This window comes from Lycorma delicatula, chromosome 1 (genome assembly GCF_047948215.1).
Source record: "Lycorma delicatula isolate Av1 chromosome 1, ASM4794821v1, whole genome shotgun sequence".
Lineage (NCBI taxonomy): Eukaryota > Metazoa > Arthropoda > Insecta > Hemiptera > Fulgoridae > Lycorma > Lycorma delicatula.
The window spans coordinates 267575048-267595963 of record NC_134455.1 but is presented as its reverse complement, the minus strand read 5'-3'; the positions used below and the strand labels follow the sequence as shown (position 1 = coordinate 267595963).

The 20916-nt window shown below is 27.8% G+C and overlaps 1 protein-coding gene across 2 annotated transcripts in view; it reads left to right on the top strand.

Moving 5' to 3' along the window:
• LOC142331198 (Y+L amino acid transporter 2) overlaps positions 1–20916 on the top strand; it is a 256055-nt gene that overhangs the window by 148689 nt on the left and 86450 nt on the right. For both annotated transcript variants that reach the window (XM_075376944.1, XM_075376937.1), the window contains exon 4: positions 716–841. In XM_075376944.1, coding sequence (XP_075233059.1) covers positions 716–841 — 126 coding nt within the window. The remainder of the gene's footprint in view (positions 1–715; positions 842–20916) is intronic.

Sequence of the window (20916 nt, the reverse complement as noted above, 5' to 3'; positions counted from 1 at the left end):
TTGAATCAGTGATTTCTATTTAAGACCGGTAATTCATAATACAATATTCATATTTCTGATCTGATCTAGTCTTTGATTTGCAAATCTTAAGTTTAGTCATGGTAATGTATCAATCAATAAAAAGTTTGATTTTTAGTAACTATCTCAGGACTGTCTGAGTCCGAGTCTGAATAAAACAAAATATAAAATGAAATCTAAATCAGCAGCTTGTTGTATGTATTAAGATCAATTAAACTTTTCTAAGGAAACAGAGTAGTTTTTGTAAAAAAGTAAACTATTTTTAATTTAAAAAAAAAGGTAGTAATTTCAAGTAAAAATTGGAAATTGAAAGCAATGTTAATCTATAAAATAAAATCTGTCAGATTCATCTCCACGTAAAAGTTTTGGCGGAAAACTAGGCGCTATACCGAGCTATCATTCTATGCAAACTATATTAATGTAACTTCCTGGTGGTAAGGTGCCCAATTTAACAAATATTTTTTCCTACGAATATTTTTGAAGAAAAAAGTTATTAAAATAGATATGACTGGTATGATAATAGAATAGCTGGAATACATTATAAAGGTATCTTATATTCTATAAATAAACGTAGCAAAATCTATTCTCATGTTGTTATGTTTGTAATAAGCACTCATACATAGTTGCTCAAATGTAAGCTGATTTTACCGCTTCCTTCTTGTAAATTAATTTAGGTATTTGGTTTCTTTTGTTACAGTGGTGTTAACTTTTATTAATTGTTGGGATGTCAAGTGGGCTACAAGAGTGCAGGATATTTTTACATACGCTAAACTTCTTGCGCTATTCATAATCATATTTGCTGGAACGTATCAACTATATCTAGGTAAGTAGAAGCCATTTTATTTTAGATAGTTATCTTGTTATTTTGGAGCGATGAATTAAATTTTTTCGATTTAGTATCATTTACATTATTTTTTCTGAAGTTTCTAGCTATTTATATCTTGCCTAATTGAAGAAGATCCATTCACCTGAAGATGTATAAAATATCCGGTTAAATTTCGAGAACAGCCGATTCAATCTGAATTTTTCTCTAATCTATGTTCCTTAAATTGTCGGAAGAGTTTTAAGAATGAGATTATGAATAATCTAACCATAATTATGTAACTGTTCTACAGTATTTACACCTTTTTGAACGAGTGTGAAGATAAATAATCCGCATTATAACGATAAAGAAATTGAGCACCGTCCTATTTTTCCCTCAATATTTTTTCTATGAAAATGTTGAAATTCACATTTTTATTGAAGCTTATCTTAAAAAAAATGCAGGAAAACTAAAAAAAATTACCTTTCTTGATTACCTTGGATGCTAACTTGAAAGTACAGTCTGTGTGAAAAAGAAAATATGGCCTGTTACAAGTAAACGATTAAATTTTTTTTCCATATCCCTCGCCAAACTTGCATACTTCTCAACCACCGATATTCTAGTTGTCGGCAATATTTACAAGTTATAGAAATCTCAGTCTGCATATAGTTTTATGAAGAAAAAACTGATTTAATAAAAAAAGAGATAAATAAGAAAGTGTAGATAGTAATTAAAAGCAATCATTATTTCGATGGGAATGAAGTCTTGCTTAACAACATTCTTTTAATATAACGGTTACATTAACTGCTGGGAAAAAGAAAAACTACTGTAAATTATACCAAGAAGTTTTAAAGTAAAAAGCTAATGTAAAGTTTTACATTGTTAATAAAAAAAAAATAGTTTCACGGTTAATCATTTTCTTATGAGAATTTCTGTAGCCTAGCGAGTAATATTAAATAATATTTTTATTTCATATATCTATGTTTCCCTAACGTAATTCGAAAAAGTAGGTTTCTTTACAGTAATACAATGTAATCTGCAGCTGAAATAACTTCGTATAAAACACATGTATTAATTATAGAGCTTTGTTAAGCATGTTCTATCGTTTCTGCATGTAATAGCTTAGCAATATATATATAACTTTTAGTCAGTACTCCAGTAAATTATACTTATAAACAATATTTTCATTTCTAATAATATTAATGATAAAAATAACAATCGGTAATGTATTTATTATAAAGCCGTAATTTTTTTCGCAACAATATCGATCAAAATAAAAAAAAAATGTTTTTAATTGTTTAAACAGTATAGGAAATACTGGTTTAATATAAAAAAAACTGTCAGGTTTCAATGACAAGACCTCTTTTCAATAGTCTAATGTCAAACAATTTTGTGAGGAAATTTGGTAAATTTATTTCTTTATCAAACTTGCAAAAATGAAAGAAGAGGAGGTAAAATTTGAGTAAATTAAGATTTATTTAATTCATATTAATTTAAAAAAGATTTGTTCGATATAGAAATACCAAATTTCTATTCGGCTATGATTAAATCAAGTCTAAGAAAAATAATAAAATTTCCTAACTGGTTTAAGAAGTAGATTAATGCTTACATAAGTGAGACGTAAATAAATATTGTGCAGTGACTAATAATGATGAATTTTCGTTTGCATTACATTTGTAGGCATCAGATATTGACCGAACCCGGATAAAACGGGTTAATTTTCCTGTGTGACGTAAAATTCCTGTATGTACATAAAATTAAAGGGACAATCTATTTTGTATAAAGTAGTCAAAAATACTTTGTTTATAAATATTTTTTTTCGCTTGCAATAATTTGCAAGAACAAAATCAAATCGTACGAAATACTCCCTCGCAGTTTAAGGTGTATGTAAAAACAAGAATTTGTATGTATTACTGAAGAATGTCAATAGCTTACGTGCTTGTAGAAATAAACAAAGTGAACTAGAAAGTACCATAGGCGTTTATTTGAATTACTCATATTATATTTAATTATACCTAAATTACTAAATAGAAAAAACTTGACCAAAATAAAGAATAACCTACGGGCTATTCCTTATACCATTTATTAGTTACTAGAAATGTTATTTATGCTAACGATTTTTTTTTTGATTCGTCTTTTCTGTAACTTATTCACAGAAAAATGTAGCTTCTGAAAAAGAATCTCACAAATGTACATTCGTATATGTAAGTGTTTTTAAAATGATGGCAACGAATATTGTTTTAATTCAGCTTGATTGAGTTCACCGTATTTTTAAAATATCTTTCGGTAGGTCCTTAGAATATTTGCGTGTTGAAATATTAAGTTTATAGAACCGTAGAAAGTAAACTATGGCCAAAAATCCGAAAATTCGTCACAAGCAGAACTAATGATTAAAAAATGATGTGGATATCACTTGACTTCCTTGAACAACTATTAAATTACATATACACATTTTAACTTCTGATATTTTTTAATTTTTTTTTTTATTGTTATTATTGAATTTATTATTTATTGAAAAATTTTTTACAGAGGTTAATAATTATTAGTAAATCAATATATTTAAAATTAAAAAAAAGATGAAGTCGGATTTGAACCGATGTGCTTCCCCTTGATTAAAATTAATTAATTAAAATTTATTTGGCTATAACTCTGGAACCAATGAAAATAAGTACCACTTATGATATATTATTGAAAATCTCTCAATGAGGGCTTATTACTGCAGTTAATAAAAAGTCCAAAATCCAAATATTTTGGTTTTTGAGCTTTTTTGAACACTTTTGGTCCAGTTGATTGCACTCAAAAGGGGAGGTGCATAACTAGATGTTACAACAATCCTAAACCCAAAATTTCAACATCCTACGGCTAATTGTTTTTGAGCTACGCAAGATATAGCATACGCACATACGTATATACGTACAGATGTCACCCCGAAAATAGTCAAAATGGATTCAGGGATGGTCAAAATGGATATTTCCGTTGAAATCTGAAAACCGACATTTTTTCGATCACAATACTTCCTTTACTTCGTACAGGAAGTAAAAAGTGACTCGAAGAAAATGTTAAAAAAAAAATCAAGCACCGATCAAATAAATAGAGTGAAAATCTGACGTTAGCCGATATTAGTTCAGTTGAATGTTAAGGCTAGATAAAAGTAATGAGTAAGAAAGGATAGAATATCATGACTCATGCTTAGATTTATTTTTTCGCTATTGATGTTTTAATTCATATCTAATAACTCTAGTATTTATGTAACACCTTAACCTATATAACCATTATTGACTTTTGGTTGTAGTGAAATCCAGGAAATCATACCTACTAAAACGTAAAATTTTAAATGCGAAATAAACTGTTTAATATGAGAAATAATTTCTCATAAAGGATCTGAAATATCTATTCTACATTTCAATTCAAGACATCCATATACGTAGTTGTTCAAGCCACGTTTAAATTTATTTCTTTCGCTGCTGTAATTATTTAAAGAAAAGTTATTCTGTTTTAATAATCTTATATAATGCTACCTATAAGAAAAAAACCAAAGAGGGAAATCTTCATTAAATAGAGAACTAATCCACTTTTAATGCTATCAGTCAATTAAGTATATAAAGCGGCTTTAAAACTAATACGCGTAATGTGGCTCTACATTAAAAATATCCTTCTTGATATTTTCTTTATAATATGCTGTTTTATTTATGGACCTTTCGGCCGTGAATCTGGTTAATGATTATTGTTAGAGTATTGTGTTGGAAGTATGATTTGCTAATTCAATCGCGTAATGTTTTGTTTCTTACACCCAAGAGTCACTAGAAGGTGTTGTACGTTATACTGAAAAACAAAAGAAGCAAAATCTCTAAATTTTCACCTAGAATAACTTTGGTGTTTTAGGTCTTAGGTAGCAAATCGATGGAATTAAAATATCTTAAGCTGATAACCGGTCGTACATAACCTACATGATTTGGTAGTCGACGTTTTATTCCTATAAAGATTACATAAGCCTTCCGCCAATGTATGTTTTGATAGTGGCTTATTTAAAAACAAGGAATAGATTTTTTATTTATGTTTTCTTTTGTGATTTAATTCACAGCTATGTACTATAATCACAAATTTAACTTTAATAGACAAGCATTCTGTTATTAAAAGATTAAGCGTGACAATAAAAAGGGTCTTAAAAAGTGATACTTTATTAAAGTTAAAAAGTTTTAATAAATTATTATCCTTAAATGATTTTTTTCCCAGCGAGTTTTTCAAAGAATAATACTGATATAGGAAAACAATTTATTTTCTAAACCTCTATTACAGTAATTTCATTATATCCATTGGAATCTGATGCACGAAAATATTAAATGATTCTCACAGGCTTCTTTATCTCAGATTCAAGGAATATACAGTAAATTTCATAGCTTTTTCACTGGAGAATTGCTTTTTACAAGCTACTTTCAAACGAACGAAAATTAAAAATTTTATTCGGAAAAAAATAATTTTTTTTCTTCAAATAAATATTTTTAGAATAACAATAAAATTAGTAGTAGTAAGTACTAATAAAAAACATAAACTAATTTTTAAAAATATATTAAAAAAGGAGTGTAAGATAATAATTTCGCAAACTGATGATGTTATTGTGATTTATAATAGGTGTAAAAAAGTAGAGAAACGTTTATTCGTCATGGTAAAGTAAATTGGTGGAAATTATTTGATCACCGACACAAGCATTTATTATTTTACTTTTAAACCTAACAGGAAACTTTTAAGATTATCGGGTTAATGATAAGTGGAAAGCTGAAAAATATTTTAGCGATGGTTCAAGGGAAAGTACTGCAATTTGTGATCATTCCATTACTTCCGCCATTAAATCCGTCGTGTCGTCGAAGTACTAGTGTCTATTGATTCTTAGTTACTCTCGTATTTTAACAACTGTTTTATCCTTCGTTATATGAATACCGTTAATATTCATAATGTTAATCGTTAATCGTTATTTATAATGATTTTATATTGAGAAAAAGTGTGTTATAACAAACAGAATGATAAAATGCTACAAGTGTGAGATTTATTAAACTATCTTTCAATAATCAAATATTTGTGGGTTAAGAGCAAATAAGAATGACAAATTTACTCTCGAATGTGTGTAGTTATGTAACCTAATTCTGGATACGAACTGTATCAGGCTAAGCTATACTCTTTTGTTATTATATTGCAACGATTTATGAATAAGTTGTCAATAAAATAGTCCAGAGACATGATTCCAACCGATTATGATCAAATAAGCAATCAAATCAGTTTTTTCCGATTGTGTAAATAACAAGTTGAGACAGTTCAATGAAATGTGTGAGCCTTGTGAATTCCATTTACCTGTTGAACTGAAACCATAAAAGAACAATTGGTTAATAGTGGTGATGGAGTTTTTTTAACAGAACACAAAAAAACAACATATACGTGGTCTCATAATTCATAGTATATTATGCAATTGTAATATAATAGTGGTTTTTCTGCCTTATAAGAAATATGGCTTGTCTAAAAAGGATCTTAAAAGATGTACAATATTTTTAGTAAAATATTAGTAATAAGTATAGAAAATGATGTCTGCATATATTATCTCTGCATACTCTGCATATTTTATAGTTTCTTACAATTTATTTAAAAAAATAATGTTGGTCGTTTAATTGGCTTAATCGAATATTATACCTCTATGTATGCTAATATATCCTGACGGGATGGTAGTTGTACAATACGCTTGAGTTGAGTGAATTTTTTAACCTCGTTTTATCATCGTTATTAAAATATTCACTAAAAAACAAAATGAGAAAAATATTCTTGTAGATTAAAATCGTAAAATAGAAAGATAAGTATTTGAAATGAAACGAGTATCAGTGCTTTCAAAATATCGTTGCAAAATTTATAAAGTACAAACATCATTTTAACTTAAAATTTCTAAAAATATATTTAATAATTATTCTATTAATCAATATGTTTTTGCTACGGCAATAACTATTTCTATTTCCGGTTCACAATACTTTCCTAAATTTTTGGACATTTTTTTCAAATTTGAATACATTTCCAGTTGTTTGTTTCTCTAACATATATTTTATAACGCTGTTTTAAACCTAACAATGTTAAATTTAACATTATATTTATGTATTTTTTTTCAATTTCATTTTCTTAAATATACTCTCAGTTCGTAAAATCATATTCTAAACTACTAATGTGACTGCGACACGACCACCACCATCTTCATATTTCTGTGATTCAGAATATTGTTAAAAGATTAACAACATTCTGCTTTTGAAGAACGTAGTAAAATCGCTTATGGTTCACATGATAATCTCTTTTTGAATATACCAGAAGTCATATTTGAATCTTTTGAATCGTTGATCAAATAATATTTTGATAAAAAAAATGTCCTGAATATAAATACATACAGTGAAATCGATTCGATAGTTTTCCAGCCAAACTAAAATGGTAAATAGAGGGAATTTTTTAAATATCTCGTCAATCGCTAGCTCGTAAGAAATTAATATTTGGACAAAATTCTCCCGTTTGGAGTAGCAATTACAACGACGTTTCAGTAATCTAATTCAACCCAGTAGTTATCGATATGTTCGTAAAGGTACAACATTTTTATTGTTTATAATAAAGTTACCTTTTTGTTACGATTTTGGACATTCAATTTCATAATTTAAAATTTACGTATTTCATTATCTTCTAGACAATTACGTGAGGTAGTAAAAAACTACAACTGTATATCCAGCCTTGCTGCCGGTATTACAAAATTATGCGCTTCTGGTAATTAATTTCTCTAATACATCTCGATTACTCTAGTATTTCTCTTGTACCTCTCGAAGCCGTGGATGAAGTTATAATTATCTGAATACTTCAAAGCGGTTATTAGCTTGTTATAAAAATAAAATTCAGGAAAGATCCATTACATAAATTCCAGGCAGCACAAAATTACCAACCAAGAACTAAAAATTCATTACAAATTTAAATAGATTAGTTACTAACACACACACACACACACACACACACACACACACACACACACACACACACATATATATATATATATATATATATATATATATATATAAACATTATATCAACTGCAGCGCTAGTTGTACTGTCATACTTTCCCAATTGTGTGATCTTCTGACAGAAGCTAAACATCACGTATTTAAGATAAAAAAGAATTCATAAAAATACGTAAACTAAAAATTATTTAAAAACATTGTGTATTAATGTATGAAAATAATTATCCTCCGAAACGAAAATATAATTTATTTTAAAATAATGCATCTTAGGGATTACTAAATTTAGATGTTATACACACTAAATAACTAAATGAAGGATAATATAGAAGAGATTTAAAAAAATGTTTTACGTTAATTGATTTAAACAAATTTTACGGAACATTGTATTTTCAGCTTTGTAAATAGCAGTTGTTTTTTCATGAAATAGTTACTTTAAAGTTAGATGTCCATATTGAAATGTTTTCATCGAATTATTTTTATAAATATTTACCGCTCTACCGGCTCTTGCGATCTAGAGTACCTTCCAGTAAAGATTGGCTTTGAAAGCCAATCAGGATCGATATTTTTTCACTTTAAAAGATTCATCTTTCATACAAAAACGTGCGCTATCTATAATTGGGCCCAGTCTGCAGTTATTTACATTAAATTTATGTGTGCAATATTCTTATTATTTCCTTCCGTTATTACAGGAAAATACCTCGTAAAACGCAATCAAAATTTATGTGCGAAAGATATTGGTTTCTGTAAAATGTATAGACTTAGTAGTTTAATAGGACTGAAATAAAACAGTAATAAATTTTAATACAGCGTAAACTGGAAGAAAACAATTCTACTGTATTTCCTAATAAAGGCTAGAACTATGTAAGCCTAGTGTCATAAATTGGTTCCAAACTCAACGAGCATTAAAAGAAGGCAAACGTAATAAAATATATTGCAAAAAATTATAATCTGTTGACCTTCACGTTACTGAAGTAGTATGTTCATATTTCATACGGAAGATTTAATATGAAAAAATAAACTAATGTTCAATTTGACTTCGGATTGATTCAGACCATACAGTAGAGATCTGTTTAATGAAGATCGTCCAGTACAATCTTGGGCGCGCGCATACATAAATTTTCAAATCCATATATCCCCCTAAAAATATCTGCTGCAATGAAATCTACCGATTGATGGATATTTGCATAAAACCAGTGACCTCCGATAATTCTACCTAAACCTTTCCTCTCATAAAGGACTTCTCGAATCTCTTGGATAGAATCAGAAGATTCTTCTACAGAAATTCAGTATAGTAGTTGACGACTATTCATTATTAACGTTGCTATACCCCCAAATATATCTTACATTTCCTTTAGAGATTGTGTTGTGAAAAGTTTGGCTGATAGATGTAGTAGTAGTAGTAAAATAAAATTGTTGCAAAATTTTTAATAAATGTATTTTAGTTTTATATAAGTTAAATCAAGAAATTCAGTGAAATACAAAGATTTAGTTAACCATATGTGTAGGTTTGGCAAAATTGTACATTCCAAGGTGGGAATTTAAAACTGAAAATTCAACACGAAGTAATTTTTTCCTTCTGCTGCTAGTTTCTTAACGAATAAGTGAAAAGCAGCTTAAGTTAATGATAATAATAATTTAAAAATAATAATTCTATAGTTAATTTAATCTCATGCTTCTCACTACCGCTGAAATAAAGGAAACAAATTCTAAAAATACAATTTTGTTTGGGGGGGGGGATAATAATATAGTATTTAATATAGTTTTGATAATAAGCAAACACAAATTGGTTGATCAATGACATAATTCTATTTTTTCCAGTTATTCTAGAAAAATTATAAATTGTCCTGTAAAGTCTATTTGGAGAGTCGGTGTAATGAAGATGCTTATAAATGTTGGACGTGATCGATCGTTGAAAGCTATTCATAGTTAGGGAATTCATATAGCGCATTCCAGAGATAAAAGACAGAGTGATCACTATTTACGATATTTCTTAATAACTTTATTAAAATATTAATTTTGTCAGTAAGAATGTGAATATGTGTGTACGAAAATAATATTTAAAATAAATATTAACAGCATCAGTAAAAAATAAATTACCTAAAATAAGAAATTTCTTAATTTCATATAATAAATAAATATATATATAGTATTATCTGATTACATAATCCAGAAGTAGAATTCATAGCTAATGAAATTTTTCTAAATTTATTTCAAAAATTTAGAAATGGAATACATGGGCACAATTTTTCCATTAATAAATTAAATTTGTCATTAATTATTAAAAAAATGCCTATTTTTTAAAATTAAATGTGAGTTATTTGATAAAAATAATGAGATCATCAAACCATTCCAATAACCTCATCCATCATATAAATACCAGAATAGTAGTGATTGTAGTATTAATATACATTCAAAAAAAATCTTAAAGAAAAATTTAAAAAAATTGAGTTCAGTTAAGAACAATTTCTTAAATTATTTATTAACGGTGTTTTGTGAATCTACTACTATAATAAATACCGCATATTCTTTTTCATCCATTAAACGGTGTAATTTTATTAAAGAATAATAATACCGAAAAAAATCGAAATATATTCAGAAAATAGAACGCGTTTTCTAAATTCAGAATTTTATACCCTATAGTAGCTGATCAGGAGTCAAAGATAAATGCTGTCATGCGTAGCGTGTTTCTTATTTATTAAAAAAAGAAATATTACGGTTATAAAATGTTCGAGTACCCGACTGCTGGAACAAATTTTTGATTAGTTTAAAAAAGCTGCAAACATTAAGGATCAATGACTTATAGATATAAAAATTAAAATAAAAGAACATTTATCGGAAAATAAACAAGCTCCGGATTTACATTTGCTCTATTAAAAAAAAATGTTAGTATTTTAAAAAGTCAACTGAAATTATTACATTTTGAAATGATCAGTAATAAAATATATAATTTTAAATGAGTGAAAAATAATTTAAAATGGTTTCTGAGGTTTCAAATGTTCAAAATAAATTGTGAAAATCGATTAAAATACATCTAATTTTTATTATATTATAATTATTGTTATAAGCGGACCTTCTAAAAAACAAACATTTTCCTCTGTTGCCACTTAAGTATTTTGAAGCGATCACAAAATAAATTTTTCAGTTACCCTCAATCAGGCTACTAATAGGAGTTTTAAGAGTACAAAAAAGACTTGAATCGAAGGAGTAGCAGACTGACTCGAACGATCTGGTGAACATATAAGAGGTCGCTTAAGACTACATACTCCTAATGACACTACTAAAGACAACTAACTGCTAATGGATTCTTGTATTCGATCGCGATTGGGTTACGAGGTTGTATTTTAAGGGGTTAGTAAGCGAAAATATTAATAAATAAATGTTGCAATGAAATAGTAATATATTAATTACTGAAGCATGATAAATTTTGTAAAAAGTAATACACGGGAAAGGATATTTCCAAGGGTTTAGTAAGCGAAAATATTAATAAATAAACGTTGCAATGAAATAGTAATATATTAATTACCGAAGCATGATAAATTTTGTAAAAAGTAATGTACGGTAAAGGATATTTTCAAATTATAAGTCTACACAGAAAAATCGGTACAGATTAAGGGGAGTAGATAAGCAATTGGAAATAATATCCTTGAAATATCTGAAACTTTATGCATGACAGAGCTCATTCTTGCAACTTTTTAAAGTCAATAAAGAATTAATTTTTTTTATTTGAAGAACCATATTGCAGAAAATGGATAAAGATTTTGAAAAAACGTAGAAAAATATAATTTTTGATTTAGACTTTTCTACTCATACTGCTTTGACTGATATCAAAACATCATTATATAATATTTCTTTCGGAATAAATATGTACATATTATTTATTCTGAACTCATTATCTTTGGGGGCACCACATTATAGCCGATTATTAACGAATGAGTCCCCATAGAGATTTAAGAGTTTCATAAATGTGAAATCTTGTATTGATATTTCAGAAAATATAATAGAGCAGAATAAATTTCCGAATATAATTAATCAGTGTTCAACAACTCCGTCATCGGGTAATATGGAGTTTATTCCCAGATTATTTTATCGTAGATAAGTATTAGTAGACGTAATAATTGTAGTAAAACAATTATAAAAATTAAAAAAACGACTGCCAAAAAGGAAAAAAAATAAATTGAACTAAATAAAGACAATAAATCGATCTAAAAGAAAACAAAGTATGGAAATAAAGGACTAAAAATCGTTATGCAGTATTTAATTAAATAAAATAATTGGTGACCAATCAACTTTCAGACAGTGTTAATTTGTTTAAATATATTTTTCATATTGTATAAATATCAGGCAATTAAGGTTGCCTAATTATTAAATTGTCACCACGTCTTACATCGATAAGAAATTTTTTTTTCTTCAACGAAAATATTTGAATGCAAACGGCGGGAGCTTTTTAACATAGAATAATTACTATTCAGAACTCTTTACTATTGGACAGTTACTCTTCAGAGTTGGGCTGTGACGGTTTATGCAGTCACAGCCCAGCACAATATTAGTGGCAGCACACGCCGTTTCACTTTGCCCTTCCCCCTAAGCATCAAATTCGACAATTGTGAGTTTGATCCTCAATCCGATGTCGACAGCATTACCTCTAATCGTACTGTCATCAAACTCTGCAGAGACCGTTTGTGGAAGCTAGCCGGGCTAAAGCTGGTTTCGACATAGCGCAGGCCACTCGATTTTTCTGATTATATCAGTTAATTTTTGTTCTGGTTTGGTTCCATCGTGAATTTGTATTATATTAGCAAATACACCGTTTGAATTTTTTAAATCGGACGATTGTTTGCAGAGGTATTATAAGAGCACCCATGCACCTTCGAAAACAGTGCCCCAGGGGCACTCCGTTTCTTACCAGTTGATGATGATTGGTCTAGCCTCGAACGCGTGCTCGCATCACATCACCAGTATAGCCTCACACGCAGTTCCCAAGGGAAGCCCATTATTATTAAGCAAAGATTTGTTAAATTTATTTAATATTATTTTATTTTATTTAACGGAAATTTAATTCTATTGTTTTTGTAATATTATTCATTCTATTGATTTGAGTCATTCATTCAATCCCAGCTAACAGAGTGATAGACGATCACAGTTCATAGTTCATTAATTCAATTCATTAAAATTTTTGCTTCAACCGGAAAATCTTCACTACTATATATATATATATATATATATATATATATTAAATATAAAAATACATGTTTATATAGCCTATGACAACCCCGACAACGTAGATTCCAACGCAGGTCATACATCTAAATCGGTTTGGCCATTCAGCTGCTACGGTGGAACAGACAAATAAACACACAGAAATTTTTGGGCAGTCGTGTAATAAGTAAGTAACGGTAATAAAATTATTACGTATAATAATTCAGCTTCTTAGTTCTGGGAAAGAATGATAATATCCTTTTACATTTATAGCAATTCCAGAAATAAGCAAGAATACATAAACTTAAAAAATAGCCTTTGAACACTGCCTAAATAACTTATATTGCTTTTTTAAATTCTATTGGATTTTTACTTTATCTTGCCTGCATTTTCTTCTACAGGTATTATTAAGGCGTCATCGTTCAACAACGTAGTTTTTTAGATCTTTAACCTAAAAGGGACTTTAGAAATTAAAAATGGAATTTGGAAAACTTTTCTTTTACCGATCCTTGAACTCAAGCCCTTTGAACGCAACGTCATCCAACATGTCCCAGATCCTGTGACTTTATTTCTGTATAAAAATCTCTAACTAAATTTGATAGAAAGAAGGTAACAGAAATCTTTTAAAATAGATTTTATTTCTTCTGTATAGTTAAAATAACATATAACATCAAACATTTAACATCGTAGTGTTTTTTTTTAGTTAACGTTACAGACAAGATGATTTTAGAGCTTATGGTACGGCAAGTAAATATTTTGTAATTACTCACCTTCAAGACCAACGCTTATTAATTTAATTTCTAATGCTTGCGTCAGGATGACTGAAGTATCACTGAGTATTTAGGTACAAAATGTCGTGGTATTCAACGGTAAATATTTAACATAATATGTTTAATAATACGATTTAAATCTTACATACTTTTTGGAGAAATATGTTGCTTCGGATTGATATCATATTTCTCTTGATTCGTAAGGATTCTTCAAAAGTAATTTTGAAATTATTCATTAGAAATTTCCAAAGTATAAAAACGAGAATTTCCCAAATATTTTAAATGCTTTAAAACCCAGCTGATATATTGTGTAACGTTCTTTGTATTCGAATAAGTTAAAATTTTAAACTCCAAAAATCAAATAAAGTCCACAACTGATGTAAAAATGTATGATAAGCAGAAAAATAGAGGGTAGGAAAATCAAACAATTAAATTTAAATATAAGTCAGACGTTTTCAATAACTTTTCTTCTTTTTTTGTCACCTTTTTTTAATTTATAAAAAATATAGTTTTTATTAGTTATTAAACAAAAAAATACTCAATTTAATACTGTTTTGAAAAGTTATGACTCGTCCTACAATTATATTGTTTTTGTTTTAAACTTAATTTTTTTGCGTTTTATATGGTGTGCTAGTTCTTATTTTGAAGTAATTGATTTAAAATGAACAATCTTTCATAAAAATAACTTTAGTTGTTTAATTTTTTGTTTTACTTATTGTTACTTTTGTATTGAATCTATTGAATTCACTGTCTCAGGAGTGATTGACATATGGCTGGACGAGACAGACTGGTAAACTGAATAGGGTTTAATTTTTAAGCGAGGTAGCATAATCTCAAAACGGAATAAAAATTGTAGATGAAGCTCCGTTGTTTAGTTATCAGTTGATAACATATTTAAAAACGGTTTACATTATAAATATATAAAAAATTGCACTTTATTTTTCAGATCTGTTAAGGTGTTTTTTAAACATTATGTTTTTTTCCGTTGAAAAAATACTAGTATTTATTCAATCAAACACTAATATTTACTCGTATATTGTTTACCAATGAAAACAGAATTTTAAAGAAAAATTAGATTATTTCCATTATTGAATATTAATGTAAGTCGTACACGTAATATTCACGATATAATCACCTTCTTGGTTGAACAATAGCTTTATAATATTTTACTTAACAACGTATTGTGTTGACATGTAGTTGAGAAATATACTTCAGTTCAGCAAGCTATATTGCAGCTTCATATTCAAGGACTATTGAATATTGCCGTATGAAAATTTCTTAACTATATTATTAGAAAACGCATTGCACGTTACAAAAACTGTGTTAACAGGTTTTGTTCAAAAACGCTTTTATGTTGGATTTATGATAGAATACTGTGAAAAACTTAAGTCATTATTAACTTAAAATGGAAGAATTAACTGCGATTGTTCTTAAAATGCATACCTTTCAATAAGCTATTATATAATGACGAAAACGTATAAATAGTATCTCATTAGCTAGTTTATAGCCACTAGGTTAAGTTTTTTAAATTTTTATTAATTTTACAGTCGCCATTGATCTTAGATAGACTAGTGAATCTTTAAACTTGTCTGACCTCTATCTTAATTGAAATTCAGTGATCAATGTAGAGACTATTCAAATTTAGTTAAAAGTATTTATATTTCTCTATTTCAGCAGGAGTCCTTCAGTGTGATAACAGCTGATGAATAATATAGTTAGCAGCTCAATCTCTGCTAACTCCTCTTTCTTTCAAGTTTTTTGTTAATAATTTAATATTATGGAGTGGTATACGTCAGTTGGGGAAAAATACAACTCTGTTATTCATAATATAAATTGTTTGTTGGAGTTAACCTATTCGTTTCACATAAATTTAAAAAATAAATAAATGAAATTTATCACAGGTGCTTATAAATAAATATAAAAATGATAGCATGTTTTATTTAATAAGTACATATTTTTTATTGAATAATTAGACTGGTTTATCGTATTTTCCTTTTTTTTCTAATCTATGTTAATCTTTTATTCTTAACCTTACTATTACGTTCTCTACATTTTCAGTTATCAGTTTTACGAAATATTCTCTATTTTCCTCTACAGTTTTACCCACTCAACACATCTCAATTACAAATTAACTAAACCTTAATGTAAAATGATGCTAAACAAACTATTTGTCAATACAATTCTCCAACATAAATTTCTTTCCTTTTTTATTCGTCAAAAGTTCTTTTTATTTCTCTTCACATGTCTTGTTTTTTTTACACCGAAAATGGTAGAGGGGACAACGTTTTTGTTCGTCCATATCTGACTTCAGTACTATTGAAAGAACATTGCTGTAGTATAGTCTGATCGATACTTCATGAGTTGTGGAGTATGAAACAAAGAGAAAACCATTTTTGTTTTATCAGTGTCTCGATATTCTAAAATTAAAATTTTAATTCTCTATGTGGGGGGTGGGCGAAAAAATTTGAGAATCAATGCTGTAGACTAACAAGCTAGATATATGTTAAAAACAGTTGTTAAATAATAAACTATCAAGAGTTGCACTTAATTAATTAAGCGCTAATCTAAAAAAATAAAATAAAATAATTAACTAATTAATAAACCTCGATTACAGCTTAAAAACGTGTTTTAAAAAGTGAAATTAATAAAAAATTATAAACACGAAAAAAAAGGTTCTCGTATCACACAATAATAATAGTATTAGCTAAACGTTGCATTTTAATGGAAGCCAACAGGATGTTTCTTAAGTAGAAATTTGAAGTATTGCTTCACGGGACAATGAGAGACATCTCAATTTGTTTTACAGTAATTTTTCTTGTCTTTCATTAGCTGTGACGCTCATTTAAAGTCTAACTGGTAGAAGCGTAAACTATAAGAACAGCTTTCTTTGAGACTGGTGTTTTGTGAACGGTATTTTCTAAACATCCAGTTCCTGTGGCGGGTGGAGTAAAGTAGTCGCCTGTCATTTTAAATGTCACCTGTATTTTGGTGAGTCTGGAAAGATATTGCGTAATAGTAAAAATATTCTATTCCGTAAAAAGGCAACAGGAGAGCACTTCGTGTTTGACTTTACCTTGAATACCTGACGTAGTAAGTTTGTTTTACATGTGTTTTATTTCTTAAGTCACTTTTGTTTTTATCAACTATCATATGAGACCATCGAAAAGGGTCATATACGATTCGAAATTAAGGCACTAGCAATCAAAAATTAAATTATTAAAGTAAAAGATAACTGGCTGAGTTTAAAACATTGATGTTAAAGAGAGATATATAAAGCTTATACTATACAATTATCCTTTAAGTAACAGTTAGCAAAATACCTATTTTTAAACATTAGAATTTTTCTGAAGACATTTAGAACAGATAAATGGCCAGATTTAATTTATTTCTCCTTTAAATCAGTTTGATCACGGATTTAAAATAATTTAATATTCATTAGGTTGTTTAATTGTAGCCTTAAATCCTGTAATCCTGTTTTACTTGTAATTGTTGTCATCTTAAATAATACGCTGAATTTTATAATGTAAATTAATATTTTTTTAAATGATTTTAATTATTCCTAGTAAAATTTATGATATTGTTGTTTACTGTTTATTTATTTTTTATTATTTAATATAAAATTTGTTATTTTATAATATCGTAAATTTATTCTAACGTTATAATTTATATTTGAAATTTAATTTAATTAACTAGTCATTTAAACAATGTAACTCACAGTGAGTCATAGTTTAGCAGAAAATTATTAGCAGAAAAAGCTATTTTATTTCGTAATTCTTATTTGAAAACTAACTATGATTTATGCACTAAAGTAAATCTTGTTTTTACTTTCCTCAAACCTTTCCATGAATTCATTTATTAGATCTATTCTCTTTAGTTATATTCTCTTTTGAAAGTATTTTAATTTTATACGGCTTTCAGATTTTCAAAACTGTTATCAGTTTTTCTCTTTCTTAATTTAAACGAAGTGGTTATCTAATCTAAAGGATCAGAATTAATACAATATTTACTGCTGCCTAGGGTAATTTGTAAGGATAAAATCAGCTTTCTCTCTGATATCTTATTACGTAGTTAAATTTTCACTTTATTTAAAACATAAAATATGTTACACTTAACTATTCAAACAAAAACTACTTTATTAAATAAATTTAAAAAAACATGGTTATGATGAATTTGCTATAGTTATCAATCTAAAAAAAAAAAACAATAGATTTAATTTAGATTCACTTGTTGCTACTGTGAATCATTATTTTGCCTAGTACAATAATATTAATTTAAAAACGATACAGAAATATGGTTAAGTACCGGATAAGAAGAAAATTAACACATGTTATGAAACTATTTTTGTAATTAAATTTAATCGTTTACAAAATTTTATGATTAGTAATAACTGTAAGTAAAAACAACAGTTAATTACTCGAAGCATTTTTTTTTATTAAAGCTACTGAAAATCTCTGATCTTATTTTAATTAAGTGTTAATGACTTTCGAGTATCAAACTGAGCCTTATTATTTATAATCACCTATAAGGGGAACAAATTTAAATCGTTATTTTAATTATAAATTGCTCTTATCGAATGAATTCTTTAGTTTCAGGATGCTTCGCAGTAATAAATCTATAATAACGGTTGAAAATTATTTGTTCTACGTTAGTCTTATAATTACTTCCTATATAATAAAAAGAAAAAAAGTAACCGACAAAATTAAATCTTCCTACTTTCCTAAGTTTATTTTCTTCATGATTTAATAATGTAAGAAACAATATTAAAAAATTGTTGACACTGAAAAATTTTCTTTACATATTTTACGTGACTATGTAATTTTTAACACTTTCCTTCACGTTATATTTCCTTTTCTATCAATGGAAAGCCTGTCTGGCTGGCCAAGTAATTTCGCTGCTGCCGTTTTAAAGTGATTTCATTGTTCTCTTTCAACAGCAACATAGAAAGCTGAAAGGTCACGTGTACTTAAAATACTATGCTGCTTAACTCTACTGACTGAATTTAATAAACGTCGACGTATTAGAGAAAAATAAATGAAATATCGTAAGTAATGGCGATTAACATCAAATTAAAATTGTAAAATTAAAAATAAGGTAATTATTTGCTGTATAAATATAATATATTCATGGTATACGCTGAATTCTCTGTGTTTTATAGTATCCGTACTTAAAAAATTCCACTCTTCTTTCAAAATCATTTTCACAAAGTATATTTGATGTCTCAGAGACAAAGTTTATTTTTTAAAGTGCGACTAGTTATAAGCCTATCTGATCTTGTTTGAGCAGCTCCAACGCCTCCAGAATTTTAAGATTTTCTGCCTGCTTAGGTAAATGTTAACGGGTCAGTAGTGAAGAATAGGAAATCTCGAATGGAATTCTTCATAGACGGAAAGAATATCCTTATTATTTTGTCACCGACACAGAAATATAAACGGTCATTCTTCTTTTGCCTGCTTATTCTCAGTACAGGTAAAAATCAAATAAATAATAATTATACCAGTTGATTTACATCACGTATAAAACTTAAATCTGCACGTAGAGGATTGCAGCATTAGTATTTGTATTTTGAAACTTAATAACTCGCTTTATAACATCGTAAAAATTCGAGAGATTCTTATTTTCTCCTTCAACATTACTTTCTATAAACTGCCGAAATTTTATTTAATTACTGAAAATTTTCTATAAAATACTAAAGAATAATTATAGAAAAGTTTCTTTTCTATCTTTCATCGATGTGATCAAGACCTTAAAACATATTTCTTTTAAAACTTGTGGAGACACAGTGAAAAAAATTTGTATTTTATTTAACTTTGAGGTTGACTAGATTAACAAATTGATTTCTAATGTTTTATGGTGACATTCATGTGTAATTAAAGTGTTATAACCGCAGTGTTATTCCCCCAGCATCCCTATCGGTAAGCCTATTCGAAAACCCGATTTTCGGATTGATAAAAATAAACCTAAATAACCAAAATCTAATGGAAAAATTAATATCTAAATTAATTAATTTAACTAAGTGTTGATTGGTCTTTGTTAATCTATGATTATCTTTATCTGTGTTCATCCATTATTTGTCTGAAAAATAGATTTATTAGAAAATAGTTCTATTCATTACATTGCACACTTTTTATATCTTTATACAACATTAAATGTTTTTTAAACAATTTAATGCGATTATTATATCTTTTTATTTGAGAGTTGGGAGGGTATGTAAACTATACAAGAAAATAATCACCAAGCGTCGCGCAATATTATCGATCACGCTAAAATAAATTCTCTTTAAGTCTTTATAACAACACTGGAATCCTCTATTGAAGCATTTTTTATGAGGTTTTTATAAGAATTAGTATTGCTTTAATTAAGTTCGTGGTTCAAAGATAATAATTTTAATGATACCACTAGGGGTATGGGAATCGCTTGGTCATTCATTTCATAATTATTTGTCAGCATCGAATAAATAACTAAAGCGCCGATTACAACAGCTTTGTTCTGTCTTACTTATTATATCTTTTAATCGTTAGAGGAAATTATTTCGTTACAAATTTTTGAACTATCGAATTTGTTTTTACACAGTCTTGCTTTATCTATTATTTAATCGTCGAATAAAAAACGTTATTTGGGCCAGATAAAACTCTACTTAAAAACAAATACCTTCCCCATCTATTTAAAATTAATTAAGATAGCTTTGTTTGTTTTTAGTAACGTAATGAGGTACTACTGACCAACATAAAAATACCGTAATCTAGTTTCATACCGTAATCATTTAGAGAGATGATTACATACTAACTACATGTATTACTGTAGGTAGGGTATGTATATTGGATTATATAAGATATTATATAAATTTTGATGTTTTTTTTTCATAAACTGTTTTTATCTGCATAACATTTTATAACAATATTTAGGCATTTTGTAACATATAATATGTTACTCTCTCATTTTTCATAGTATTAAATCTATCAACAATTTCTTGTTCAGACATAATGGAAACAACGATTCGGCTGCGAATACACTCTAAAGAACAATTTGTAACAGTTAGAATGAACTGAAAAATATTCTATTGTCATGAAGTACGCGCGTCAGTGTTTCACTGTCTCTTCTTCTTATTCGAACC